The sequence below is a fragment of the Molothrus ater genome, chromosome 1 (genome assembly GCF_012460135.2).
Source record: "Molothrus ater isolate BHLD 08-10-18 breed brown headed cowbird chromosome 1, BPBGC_Mater_1.1, whole genome shotgun sequence".
Classification (NCBI taxonomy): Eukaryota; Metazoa; Chordata; class Aves; order Passeriformes; family Icteridae; genus Molothrus; species Molothrus ater.
In genome coordinates, this window is record NC_050478.2 from 150,373,862 (window position 1) to 150,386,964 (window position 13,103).

Genomic DNA, 13,103 nt, shown 5'->3' on the forward strand with positions numbered 1-13,103 from the left:
GGAATGAAGGAGAACAGTTTAGGGCTCTGCACAATGTTCTTTCTAGCTTCAGGTTTATAGGGTTAAATGAGAATTCAGACCTAGATCTTGCCTTAAACCCTGAGTAAGAATTTGAACTGGATTCTGCCATAAACCAGGAGGATATGAGACATGCAGGAGAGGTCACCATTTAATCTGTTTTGTAGTTGCTTCACTGTCCCAAAATTGTAAATGACTGCTGAGACAGACATTTAACAGGTCCAGTCCCACTGCTTGATAGCAAAGACAGGAAGGAGAGGCAGTGTACTCAAATTCTGCTCTTTTCATCAATAAATATTTAAGTATTCATTGAAAGTGGAAAAGATGTAAGGAAAAGAAATTGATTTCTCCCTCTCTTTCCCATGTCTGAGCTGATGTGAGTTCCCTTTACCAAATTGAGCATCGTTCTGTCTCTGAGATAATTTGATTAGATTTAAGGCAGAGTTGCTCTTTAGTTTCTCTTCAGATCAAAATCAAGAATGCGTTAGAGGTGGAGAACCTTCTCTGGTGATCTCTTGGAAAACCTGAGCCATGAAAAATCTGCCTCTCTCTGGCAGATATCAAACCCAGATGTGCCATGGATGAGGTACCCTCTGTCTCAGCCAGATACTGAGCAAAAGGCACAAGGAAACTCAGTTTTCCATATAACAGCTCATTACAAACAACAAAACAATAAATATTTAACTCAAATCCAGCCTGGAGAATTGGCTTCCCAATTATCTCTGGAAAATTGGTGAGTTTAACTGCATGTGAAGCTACTGTGATATTCTTTGTTTATATTAAACAATAAACTATACCAGCCCTTTTTGACCCAGGAAAAACACAGATGTAAATTAATATATGCCCGACTCAAGATCAGCATTTGCTACTGCCCAGAAAAACTGTTGATTAAAAACCACCACTAAGAAGTTCACAGTAAATATAGTGGAAAATTATCTAAGACCAAAGAAGAAAATCAGAAACTATTGCTAGCAGTAGATGGCAGAGAAACATTAAAAAAAAAGAGGCAAAACTGGCTATTAAAATATATTTTGTACTGATAAAATTAGTCTTAATGAACTATAAAATAAATAAGCCTTAATGAACTATAGCAGCCACTTGCAATTATTTCTGTACTAATAAGCTTGGAAAATACATTTGCCATATACTGGTCATTAACAAGATATTCTTTGAAATATGTAATTCAGTAAAGGAGAAGTTGTTACAAATTAAAGGGATTCCAGGAAATTTTTGTGCCTATTACTCCACAGAAATATTTGAGTGTCAGAAGAGATTTCCTAGGCCAGTGAATACCCAAATTTGTTCAACAAGCTGAAATGGAGGTTTTATAGCTCCTCTCTTGCATTACATTTCTTCTCTATTGTCTTTTCAATACTGTGTTCTGGAAAAAATGTAAATAAACATTGGTCATTGGGATCTGCCTTGTAAGAACATTTAATAGGAGTCCTTAATTGCATGTTGTAAACATAATACAAATGGCAATTGTAAAACTGAGAACAATTTTGTTCCAAACAATCAACAAGAATGCCTCTTCATAGAGTAAACTCTTACTGGGCACAGTATTATACATAAAAAAAACCCAAAAAAACCAACAAAAAACAAAAAACAAAACAACAACAACAGCAACAAAAAGCAATGACAAAAAAAAAACCACCAATCCTTGCAGGAATTGAAGTAGAGGAAATTCCATTTTTGGCTAAAGAAAGAAACTCTTGTTCATTGGAAAGGATTTTATGAAAAAGCAGATGCCTTGAAAATATTCTACAGACGATACAGATTTTTTTATTTTTTTCTTTTTCTTTTTTTCTTTTTCAGTGCAAAGGGATCAAATGATTGCTGTTTAATGAGTTAGTGCTGGTCAGCTGAGAGGCAGCAATGGCTGGGATGTTATTCTTGGCAAGTTTTGATGGCGTGACATCAGGACTAATGCATTTCACCCTGCACTCTCAGCAGGCTGTGCATGGACAGCCAGGCAGTTCAGCTAACGAGAGGTAATTCAATCAACATCAGTAATTGCTAATTGAAGTCATCTCCCTCCACTCCACCTTGCTCTGTTTCAGTGACAAGATTTGCCCACCTTCTGGGCTGGGAGGATGAGATCCATGTGAGGTGCAGAGCTGTAAATGTGGTGGCTCTTTGGACAAGACCCACAAATGCAGTGAGTTCTTGTGACCTATTTAAGAGAAGAATTAAATGGTTTATGGACCATGCAGCAACAATGTAATGTGAAAAAAAAATCCCCTTTCCGTGTCAAAATATGGCTGCTGAGGAATTAAGAATCTGTCAAAGCTGCAAGCAACGTCCATACCAAACTGAAAAGTAAAAAAGCCTTTCTCCAGCAGTTTTTTAGGAAACAAAGACTGAAGTCAAAAGTCTCCTTTTCCAGATACACCTGAAAACCTGAAGAACATTCTGTAAATGAGTGATCCTTGTGAAGCAGATTCCAACTCCTTGTAAAGCCTGATTAAGCTACAAGGAATAATTCAGAAAATTCACTGAGTAGGATGGAATTATAGTTCTCTTTTTAAAGCTGGTTTGAAGAATCTCACATCAGAGAGATGATTGCAATTAGGAGGTTACGATCTACATATTGAGTAGACCAAAGATATATTATCAAAGATATATTACCAAAATGTAGACATTTCTAGTTCTACTTGAGGAGGTGGAGAGCTAATAAGGACATGGTTAACACTGCATGAGAAAGAACACAGTAAAGTGGGAGTCTAACAATTTTTATCCTATTTTTTTATTTTTATAATTTTTATAACTTTATATTTTTTTATTTCCCAAGAAGAAAAGGATGCTACCAAAACAGCATTGAAGGAGCCCTGATTTCACTCTCAGTTTTAAAGGATAACTCCCAGATCATCGTGGTGGCTTGGAAAGAGTCACATGGCTTCAAAGGAGAATTTAACAACCTGCAGCACATCATGGGATAAGGCCACATCCCCAAAAAAGGTTCACCCCCACCAGGCCTTCAGAGGAAATGGCTGGGACAAAGGACAGCAATTCAAAGAGTACATTTAATTACTTGCAATAATTTTCCTCTGACACTAAAACACTTACCAACCTGTTGAACATCCTTGAGACAGCACTCAAATTTTGGAACTGAAGAAACAGAACAATCTTCCCATCTACCTCACTCTAAGAGTCACAACACCAGACACACTGTCCCCTCCAACACTCTTCTTCACAAAGAGATAATCACAGATTTATTGCCTTTCTAAGAGTCTGCCCTGCTGGGACATGAGATTTCCCAGCTAAACTGACAAAATATTTATTCTTTAACAGACTTTTACCAAAGAAAACCTCCTGGGCTGATTTTCAGGTTTTCTTCCAGACAACACTGATCCAAAATTACCTTGCTTTGACACCACCAACAAGGATAAACAGTCCAGTAACGCTTTCAAGGAGCTTGGATAACAATAGGAATAGAGCCCTGTCATGTAGGGAATGGCTCTGATGAACTCTGTGCTGCCCTATTCCCAAGAAAATCTCTGAGACCCTGTGGTGGGTTGACCAGGTGACCACCAAGCTGCTCTGTCTCTCCCCTCCTCAGCAGGATTGCAGTGGTGTGGGTGGAAAAAAAAAGGGATGAAGCAAATAAACACATTTAGACAAGGTAAAGGAAGTTTAACAAGGCAGAAGTAAAGGCTGCACATGGAAGCAAAGGAAAGCAGGAGATTTATTCTCTACTTTCCCTCTACAGGCAATGTCCAGCCAGTTGAGATAACTGGGATGATGATAAAACACTCAGAATTTGTGGGTTTTATTGGATCAATGCAGGCTAGAACAGAACTGGCCACCCCTGACCTGCAAACACCAAGCTCTGCACCCAGTGGCAGCAACATCACCCATGTCCCCACCCCACCCAGGACAAGAGGAATTGCTCTCCACAGAGGAATTCACTGCTTTAGCTTTATCAGAAAGAACCACACGCCTTCCCATGCTGACTTCACTGCAAGTCCACTCACTCCAGAGTCCATGGGCAGCAGGATGAATGAGGGACTCCCTTGTGCTTATCTTTGCTCTCTCACAACAGCACAAGCTCACTGCATTTTTGGGGCTCAATGAGACAGATAATTCCTGCATTGCCATCTGAAAATATCAGCTGATAGTGCTGCAGTGATGTGAGAGCAGTTCCTGACTCTGTGTGGCTCCCATGAAGAGTTTAATCCTCCCTTCTCCTGGGGCTACAGATTTCTGCCTCAGAGAGCCCTCCTGAGCCATTAATCAGTGCAACTGCTCCCTGAGCTGAGCACCAACTGCTCCCTCAGACATCACTGCTCCTGAGGAACTGACACCACCCACAGAGAAGAGGCCACTTGGCACTGACTCATTCAAATATTTTAGACTTACACTCATAACAACCTTTTCCAAGTCGAAACTGAAATTTTAGTCATCTAAAGCCACACTTGGTCTGGTGTTGTCCATAATTCTTGCTGAAATATCAGTTTTTCACATGTTATTTCCTTAAAGATCTGTGAATGGGACAGAAAGTGAGAGAACAACCATTGGTCTGAATCAGTGTATCCATTTATTGTGCTGTTTCACAGTTCAAACTGAATGTGCTGAAAATCACCCTCTTCTGCCAGGTCCTTAGAGTTGTGTCAGGATGGTTTAAGTTTAAAGGAGTTACAAAGCATAAATAATTAATGTCTTCAGATTGCTTTGGGAAGCTCAGATCACAGACTGGGCATCCATTAGAAGGGACAGCATTGTGCATTCAGTGGGAGTATCCCATTTTCCTACTGATGGCAGTGAAACCTGAGATGGGATGGAGAAAGCTGCTGGCTGATCCAAAGTCCTCCTGACTTTGGAATCAAATCAATGAACTCAAGTTAATTGAGCTGCAGGAACTGTCTGCACATTGACTCTCAAGAAAAAGTAATGTGATACATCCCCCCTTCACTCTCTCACAGAGTTAATGACCTGGCATTATGTGATACTTATAAAGGTCAAAGACCATAAGATGGGCAACAACCATAATCTGAAATACATTAAAACACAGTAACCCGATTGTGTGATGTCTCATCAAAATATTAATCTGTTTGAAAGTTTGTCTCAATAGTAAAAACTCAGAGAAATTCTTAGAAATGAATCTGCCTATTTCCTGGCACTTCTGCCTTTCTTGCATTGTTATTTTGAGGGATTTTTTTCACAAAGCAGACTCTTGTCTCTTAAAATTTCTTTTTCTACTAATAGTAATATCTTTCTTCTGCACATTTGTGGCAGCACATTTTTATTGTGCTGTCAGGGAAATAATTTAGCGAAGTGGAGACATGGCCAGTGGAATCAGGAAAGTCTTAAAGAATACAAATGTTAGCCTAATTTAAGAAATTGGGCCAAATCATAAACAAGGCCCAGTACATATTATCCAGTGAAAATCCAGGTCTCATTTCTCATATCTTAAATTTGAAGCAAAAAGTTACTGCAGAATCAGAATGTAACTCAGCCTTCTTGTCAGAGCAACAATTGAGCAGGGATGCCAGGATCTGAGCAATTAATTATAGCCTAAAAGACAAGAACTGAAATGACAAGAATTGACACCTGACTCTAAATGTAGAACTTTTTCAAAATAATAGGATACAGGGGGAAAAAAATATTACAGAGCTATTGATTCCTGATTGTGCTGCACAGCAAACATGGCAGCAGTGCCACAGCCAGGGCAGAGGGGTGAATTATTTTAGGATTTCAATGACAGCTGCCAAAAATACTATGACCCTTGCAGAGCTTGAAAGATTGAAACAAGGTTGAAAACTCAGCCACTCACACATTAAGCCACATAAGATGTGTGGTGAAAATAGAGACACCAAGAAAAGCCCTGTGATAACAATTTAAAAAGCAAAAGCAATACCATGAAACAAAACTCTCAGTGCTTTGCCTTTATTTACAAAGTTCCTTAGGTTAAATTATTTCTCTGTCCAACACTGAGTAGGAACTGCTGTGCTTTAGCAGCCTGACATAGCCAGGCAGAGATGAAATGGGCAAATGTCAGCATTTCTGCTGTGTGTGTCAGGAGAGGGTGCCCAGATCTGTCTGCTGCTTGGAAGGAACAACAGGGCTGCACATGCCAAGTGCCACAAAGCCACTTGTCAATCTCTCCCTCTCTGTCACCCCGACCCTCATGACCCTCACATGCAGGGTTGTGATGCTGTGACTGCATTTGTTGGTCCCCAGCACACAGGGACAGTGTCGTGCACGAGGCACTAAAATAATCCAGGCAAATCAAAAAGCACAAGGTCTGAAAGAAAAACAAACACCAAGGACGGACTGTGTAAAATCAGCAGTCTGAACCTCATCCTCATTGATCAGGTTACATAAAACACTTAACCACATTAGAAACCCATAAATGAATTATGCAAAGAAAGCTGTAACTGTGAGGGAAGGGGAAAATAATCCAAACTAAAACAATATTTTCTATTTTTCTATAATAATTCCATTTAAATTCAAAACAAGACAGTTGCGTATTTGGGAAACACATACTTGGAGCCTGATTATTACATTTTACATGGACTACAGCCCAATTAAGGAGACACTGTCCAAGAAGTTAAGTGAGATACTAGAAAGAAAATCTTTACAGTGAGAATGGTGAGGCTCTGGAATGGAATTCCCAGAGAAGCTGTGGCTGCCCCATCCATGGAAATGTTCAAGGCCAGGTTGGACAGGGCTTGGAGCAACCTGGGATAGGGGAAGGTGCCCCTTCCCATGGCAGGGGTTTGGAACTGGATAATATTTAAGGTGTCATCTAAACTCAGACCATTCTATGATTCTGAGGATTTTATGTCTGTAAATTCAGGATTACATGGAGACTGTAATCAGAGTGCAACTCCTCACTTAGGAGAGTTAATATTTTACAAGTTTAGGATGGTTCAAAGTCCAAATGTTCAAATTATCAAAAAAGGAATGAATCAATGTCCATTAAAGATTTAATAACTTGTCTCCTGTATCAGGAGGGCTTTGAGCTTCAAGCTGCTGAATGCTGGGAGAATCTGTTGAGCCACAGCCCACAGGATTTAAGGAATCTACATGGTAAAGTGTGTGTGCTCAGGCCAGTGCCCTTTGTCTGACAGAAATGTGTCTTGGTAAGGGTGAAGACACCTGCTGCTTCCAAGAACAGGGCTCAGTCAAGTCATCATTGCTTCTCTCTTTCTTTGGCCAATGGGATTGAGATGATGAAGTTGTTGTCGAAAAACGTTTTTTTTTCAGCTGTCACATACATGCTGCATCTTTCTCAAAGTTTGTCACCCCCATTTTCCTATAAAGAAGCCTTAAAACTTAGGATTCCAACAGTCTTGATTGCCACTTTGGATAAGTGTGCACTCATGCAAATGAGTCAAAAGAAGGGCACAGAAGGTCTGCCTAGCTGAAATATTGACACTACCCAAAAAAGCTTCCTTCAGACTGCTCCTGCAATCCTGTCCCTTTGAATGGTCACTGATGCTGATGGAACAGCAAAAAAAAAAGAGCAGCTGCAGTGTTGCTCCAGGATGCACACAATGTGACCCAAAAGTTCCTGGGCTATTTTCCTAAGGTGTCAGCAAACAAATGTTCAGACACGAGTCCTCAGGAGTTTCTCTGCATTCGCTGTAGACACTTTCCTCTCTCTCTGCCAGACAAAACTGCCCCAAGGGAGCAGTGACACACTTATGGCAGGGCCCTGACAGGCAAAGCCAGGGCTGGGAGCTCTCCTGAGCAGCTGCTCTCCCTCTGAGACAGCAGCCAGTGATGGCACAACTGCCTGAGAAACTCACAGGGAGAACTGCTGTTCACTTTGCGAGATCCATCAAGTGATCTCCCCTCTGGAAGGAATAGGCTTGTCTCTCCAAGCCATGTCTGATTCGTGGTGTGGAGAAAAAATTCTTCTTTTGAGAAGAAAAAGTTGATTTGATACTGTTGATTCAGCACCATTATATATATTATATATTTGATACTGTTGTATCATTATTGCAAAAGCAGAAACATCATGCAATTAGAAAAAAAGAGAATACTTTATCTGCTAATGATCAAAACAGTAACTACTAATCATAGATATTAATGGCAGCATTTCCTTAATTCACTGAATAGTGACCTTCATATTTCTTATCAGCAGCCATGAAAGTTAAAGAAGCCTAACTTTAATATCTTGCAAATGGGATTTAAACCACTGGAATGGAGTGGCTGGGGCTTTTTCTTCTGGCTCCTTACTCATCCAGCATGGAACAAACATTTTGAGATGTTAAGTGGAAGTTCTTGCCATTCTTTACCAAACTTTGGATTTTATTTACTGATATGTTCTGTGCCAACCAGAGTATTTAGTAATTAGCTCCTTCACTTGCTTTCCTCCCTTGATTTTGTCTGAAGTCATGCAGAGCTTTTAGACATTAAACCCCAGCTGTTCCTTATCTCTCTAAAGTGTGTAAGAGAGCTTTATAGGAACCTGTTTCTTGAGGTAATCTTTATATACACTGATATTTTAAAAATAATGGCTTTTTTAAAAACCTGTTTGCATTAAAATTCAGAATAGAATTTAATCTATCACTATGGACACAGAAACCCTGAAAACATCCTGGTTTAGAAGTCCTCAAAGCATAAATATGAAATCTGCTGCAACCAATATGGCTAAGCCAGACTTAGAACCATTTATAAAGATCAGAAATCATCATTGCTCCAGTATAATTCAATGCAGGTCCTGCCTCCAGTTCTACTGCTGCAGAGTAACTCTTGTTTTAGAAGCTCAATAATTAGTTTCACAACTGATGATGAAAAGTAGAGCATGATATTTTTCCTGGGGCTTTCATTAGTATCTCTAGGTTCACTTCCCTCAAGACATGGATCTCATAACAGGAGATTAATTTTAGTTTTCCAATGGAGTTTTATTGTAAGATTATTTTGTTCTCTGACTTTCTCCACTAAAGGGACTTTGATCAAAATGTGCCTAGACGTAGTCAACTGATGATAAGATTTGTAATTTCCAGTAGATAGGAATATTTAACTATACCAAAAGAAATTGTGTTATATTACAGATTATCCTGATGGAACAAATTTCCAAACTAACGCAGACTAAAAGCAGAACAATGCAATTAAAATTATTGTAGTTGCTCTAGATTTAAATTACCAGGACAGATCCTTGTTTGCACCCATAAGCAGTGTTTCTTCTATAAAAATGGGATAAAACAATACATAGAAATGATAGATAGATAGATAGATAGATAGATAGATAGATAGATAGATAGATAGATAGAAATGCTGTAAGAACATCAATATTCAGTCAATTAAAGGTCCATTTCACCAATATCATCCTTGTTTCAGGCCTGGCCAAATACCTAAGTAAAGATTCAAGTGTAGCAAAATATTTCTATCTATTTCTCCTAGCAATGATGTAGGGCTTGTGATCATCCTCATCCAAACCAGTGAGATGGTTCTTGACATCCTTCAACCATTTTTTTCTTTTTTTTTTTTTTATTTGTACAATTCTTTCTTGTACCCAAACTGTGATGACCACAACGTCATGGCAGAAGAAGTGACAAAACTCAAGAAGAGCGAAGAATCATCTTTCTATGATGGTTTTGAACCAACTCCTTTTAGTTCTTAGTGAAAAGAAGACATTTTAGAAACCTCATCCTCACATGGAAGGAGAGCATTTTCAATTGAACCCTTGCTAAACAAAAGAATTAACAAAATCTCTCCATCCTTTGGGGGGTAGAAAACACATAAATCTGATATCCTGTCCTTGGACAATGGCCTGGCAACCTTCTAAAGAAGGAGAAACCCAGACATGCTTTGCATCATAAAGAGACTATCACAAATAATTGATGAGTCATTCTCAATGAGGGCAACAAGGGAAAAGAAAGGAAAATAATTTTTTTTATGTCTTATACTTTACATTTAAAGTACGTCTTGTATTACAAAGTAAACGTGCTATAGGTGAAACTTCACTAACAGGATGAAGTTGCTTTGATTTCTCACCTATATCCTAAGGATACAGCCCAATCCTCCTACTGGAGACCAACATTCCTTCTAGGTGTAGATCCAGAGCAAAGATCACCAAAAATTCATTTTTATTTTTCACTCCTACTGAAATCTCCAGTTTTGTCTTCCTGCTCCTCAGGAGGGTCTCTGGAACATCTCAGAAGATAAAAGCACTTGGGAACACTTCTGGGCTTGGATTGCCCCTGACCCTGCTCCAGTCTGGAGTCTTTAAAACTGCTTCTGCATCTCTAACTCCTAATCCTAATAATTAGGATCCATTAGTTAGCATTGCTATGAGATTCCTGTAAAATCAAACACAGCACAAACAGCAGAGGAAAGGCTCATATGTTGTTTTGTTGGAATAACACCTTGGCTTAATTTTAAGGACCCATTAAGAATATCTCTAACACCCTTTAAAAGAAAATATTTTAGTATGCCAGACTTGACTCTGCAGGTGAAGATATTTTTTTTCTTACCATAATCAGCTTCCTAAACTGTCTTTCAGGCACCTTACAGAGTATGACAAAAGACTTGGCCAAAGGGTTTTACCTGTGCAAAGCTCAGCCAGGTCAGCGCTTGACGGAGACCGCGATGATGATGACAACGAGCAGCAGAACAGCCAAGGCAATGGAGAGAAGGCAGCACTTCATCTTCCTGGCTCGTAGCTGAGGGGAGAAAGACAAGGAAATTAATTAATGGAGATTAAATCCCTAACAAATGTTATTTTTTTTCCATTGAAAGAATGGTTTGGAACAAGCTGAAGCAACATAGAGAATTTCTTTGTTTTTTTTGGACTGACTTATCCTTCTGGATAATCCAGATTTCTCCTCCTGGATACAATCCCCTTTTCTACAGTAATTTCTTCCTGCTTAAATCACTGTGTCACACTAAATTTCCAGGCTCTGCTTGGAGGGCTGAACTTGAGTAAGGCCACTCAGTTTGGTTTTGTTCTGGGGGTGTTGGAGCTGCATCTAGCTGCCGGGTATAGGAATGTGCCCCCTGTTGACGGAGTGACAAAAATTTCCTTTGTCCCCTTAAAAAGGAAATAAGCCCAGACGTTTCTCTCCTCAATTAGGTGAAAAGACATCTCATAGGACCTGGGGGACTTCACCTCAAACTTAAAGATAACTAATTGGACAGAAGCCAAAAAGTCCCACCTGAGCAATTTACTAGAAAAAGAAGAGAACAAAGAAACGAATCGCTTTTGTGAGGTGTTTTACCAGGGGCAGAAGGGCCTCTTGCACCTGGCTAAGTTTTTCTCTGCAAAGAGTTTCGTTATTTTGCCTTTTATTAAAACCTTTTTGTTGCCAGCACTACCACAGAAGCCATCTGGCTGATTTTATGCCTTCTAAGGTAGCTGAGCTACCTTGGGTGTGAAATAGATCTCCAAGAGCTCATGAGACCTGGCTCAAGGAGACTCATGTTTCAGCCAGGAGAAAACTGTCCCCTGTAAGAGAAAAAGTTCCCTCTCTGCTCTGCTGTGTGACAAAATTGAGACCAGCACTGACATGGGCAGCTCACAGGGCAGGCAAATGTGCTTCCAGTGTTAACCACCCTGACCTCATTCACTTTCAGATATGGTAAAAGAGATTCTATGGAATTTTAATTTTGAATGTCGGTTTCTACTTCAACCCATCAGTCTTCCTAGTGACCTCTGTGGATGTGATGTTGTTTCTTCCTACTTAAAATCTTTGCAGATAATCCAATTCCCATGTCTCTTTTTTTAGATGGATTGGAAGAAGGGTGTTTCCATGATCCCACAGTGTAAGGAGTCCTGTTATCCAATACACACACAAAAAAATAACCTCAGTAAAATCCTAAACTTGGACATTTTCCTTGAGACCAGATCAACCAGTCCTCCAGCAACTAGAGTTGATAACATCATCTTCATGTGACAAACCAGTAGCTTTACTCCAGAGTCCTTTACCTTCCTTACAACTGAAGCAACACTCTCACAGGAGAGATGATGTTAATGTTACTGCTGTTATCCACGCTTCCTTCCTTTCCTTTCCCTGACTGCTGCAATCAGGTCTCCCAGTCTGCCTTGGATCCTTCTCTAACTGCTTTACATCACTCTGCACTGCATTTCCCACAGAGCCATTGCTCCCCAGCTGCTCTGTTCTGTTCTGGGGATGTTTTGGTCTCTACACTGCAAAGAAGCCTCATCTTTTTCATTGGTGCTCCAAATCCTGTCCTTCATTCCCTCTCAGTGCCCAAACAAGCTGAAGCACTTCCAGCAGGAACAGTGATGCATGACCTGTTCTCTCTTTCAGAATCAACCACCAATCAAACTGGGGTTTTATAAAAGTGTGGATTTGCAGATTACTATTTTTTTGCACCTTAAAATGCTGTACTGTCCTGCCTCCCTAACAGATAATCAGTGAATCATCGTGGCTCTCCATCAGCTTTTCAATCATTCAGATAGGTTTTCTTTGATTTGGATGAGAAAAAAAGCTTTAAATATATTATTCCATGTGCATTTGTCAAGAGGGATCTTGTCAGGCATGCTAGGAGGGAGTGTGAGAGGGGACACAATTCCACTTCCCAAAACCCCTACTTTGGAGCATAGATTTTTTTCATGCTTTTTCATCAGTTTACTGTGACTGTGGGGGAGAATATGAGTGGGCAAAGGCCCACAGAAATTATTGTGATGGAGGTGAGGCCATGGCAGAGGCTGCCCAGAGAAGCTGTGGATGCCCCATCCCTGGATGTGTCCAAGGTTGGATGGGGCTTGGAGCAACCTGAGATAGTGGAAGGTGTCCCTGCCCATGGCAGGGGATGCAATGAGATGATATTTAAGGTCCCTTCCAACCAAAAACATTCTGTGATTTTCTGATTTCTTAACTTTTTTTTTTTTTTCACACACAAAAGGAGGTTTCTTCATAGCAGATCCTCACCTAACACTTCAATTTCTTCAGAAGAAATTGCAATGCATCCTGAAAGCTCAGCCCATGAGCTTCAGACTTGCTACTGCTTCCCCTTTAATTTTAACCTTCATTAATTCCAAGTCAAAGCAGGAAACCTCTGCTTCAAACTGCAGACTTTCAAAGGCACTTGGGTGTCCTTGTCCACTTCTAAAGTCATAGCCTGTGTTTGGTCAGCAGAGGATGCTAATAGGTCATTTAGCTTCAAGC

At 40.0% G+C, this 13,103-nt stretch overlaps 1 protein-coding gene across 4 annotated transcripts in view; it reads right to left on the minus strand.

The window, feature by feature from the left end:
- The window catches only part of TSNARE1 (t-SNARE domain containing 1), a 461,286-nt gene that overhangs the window by 50,389 nt on the left and 397,794 nt on the right, over nucleotides 1-13,103 (minus strand). For all 4 annotated transcript variants that reach the window (XM_036400134.2, XM_036400166.2, XM_036400142.2 and 1 more), the window contains exon 13: nucleotides 10,519-10,634. In XM_036400134.2, coding sequence (XP_036256027.1) covers nucleotides 10,539-10,634 — 96 coding nt within the window. In that variant the 3' untranslated portion in view covers nucleotides 10,519-10,538. The remainder of the gene's footprint in view (nucleotides 1-10,518; nucleotides 10,635-13,103) is intronic.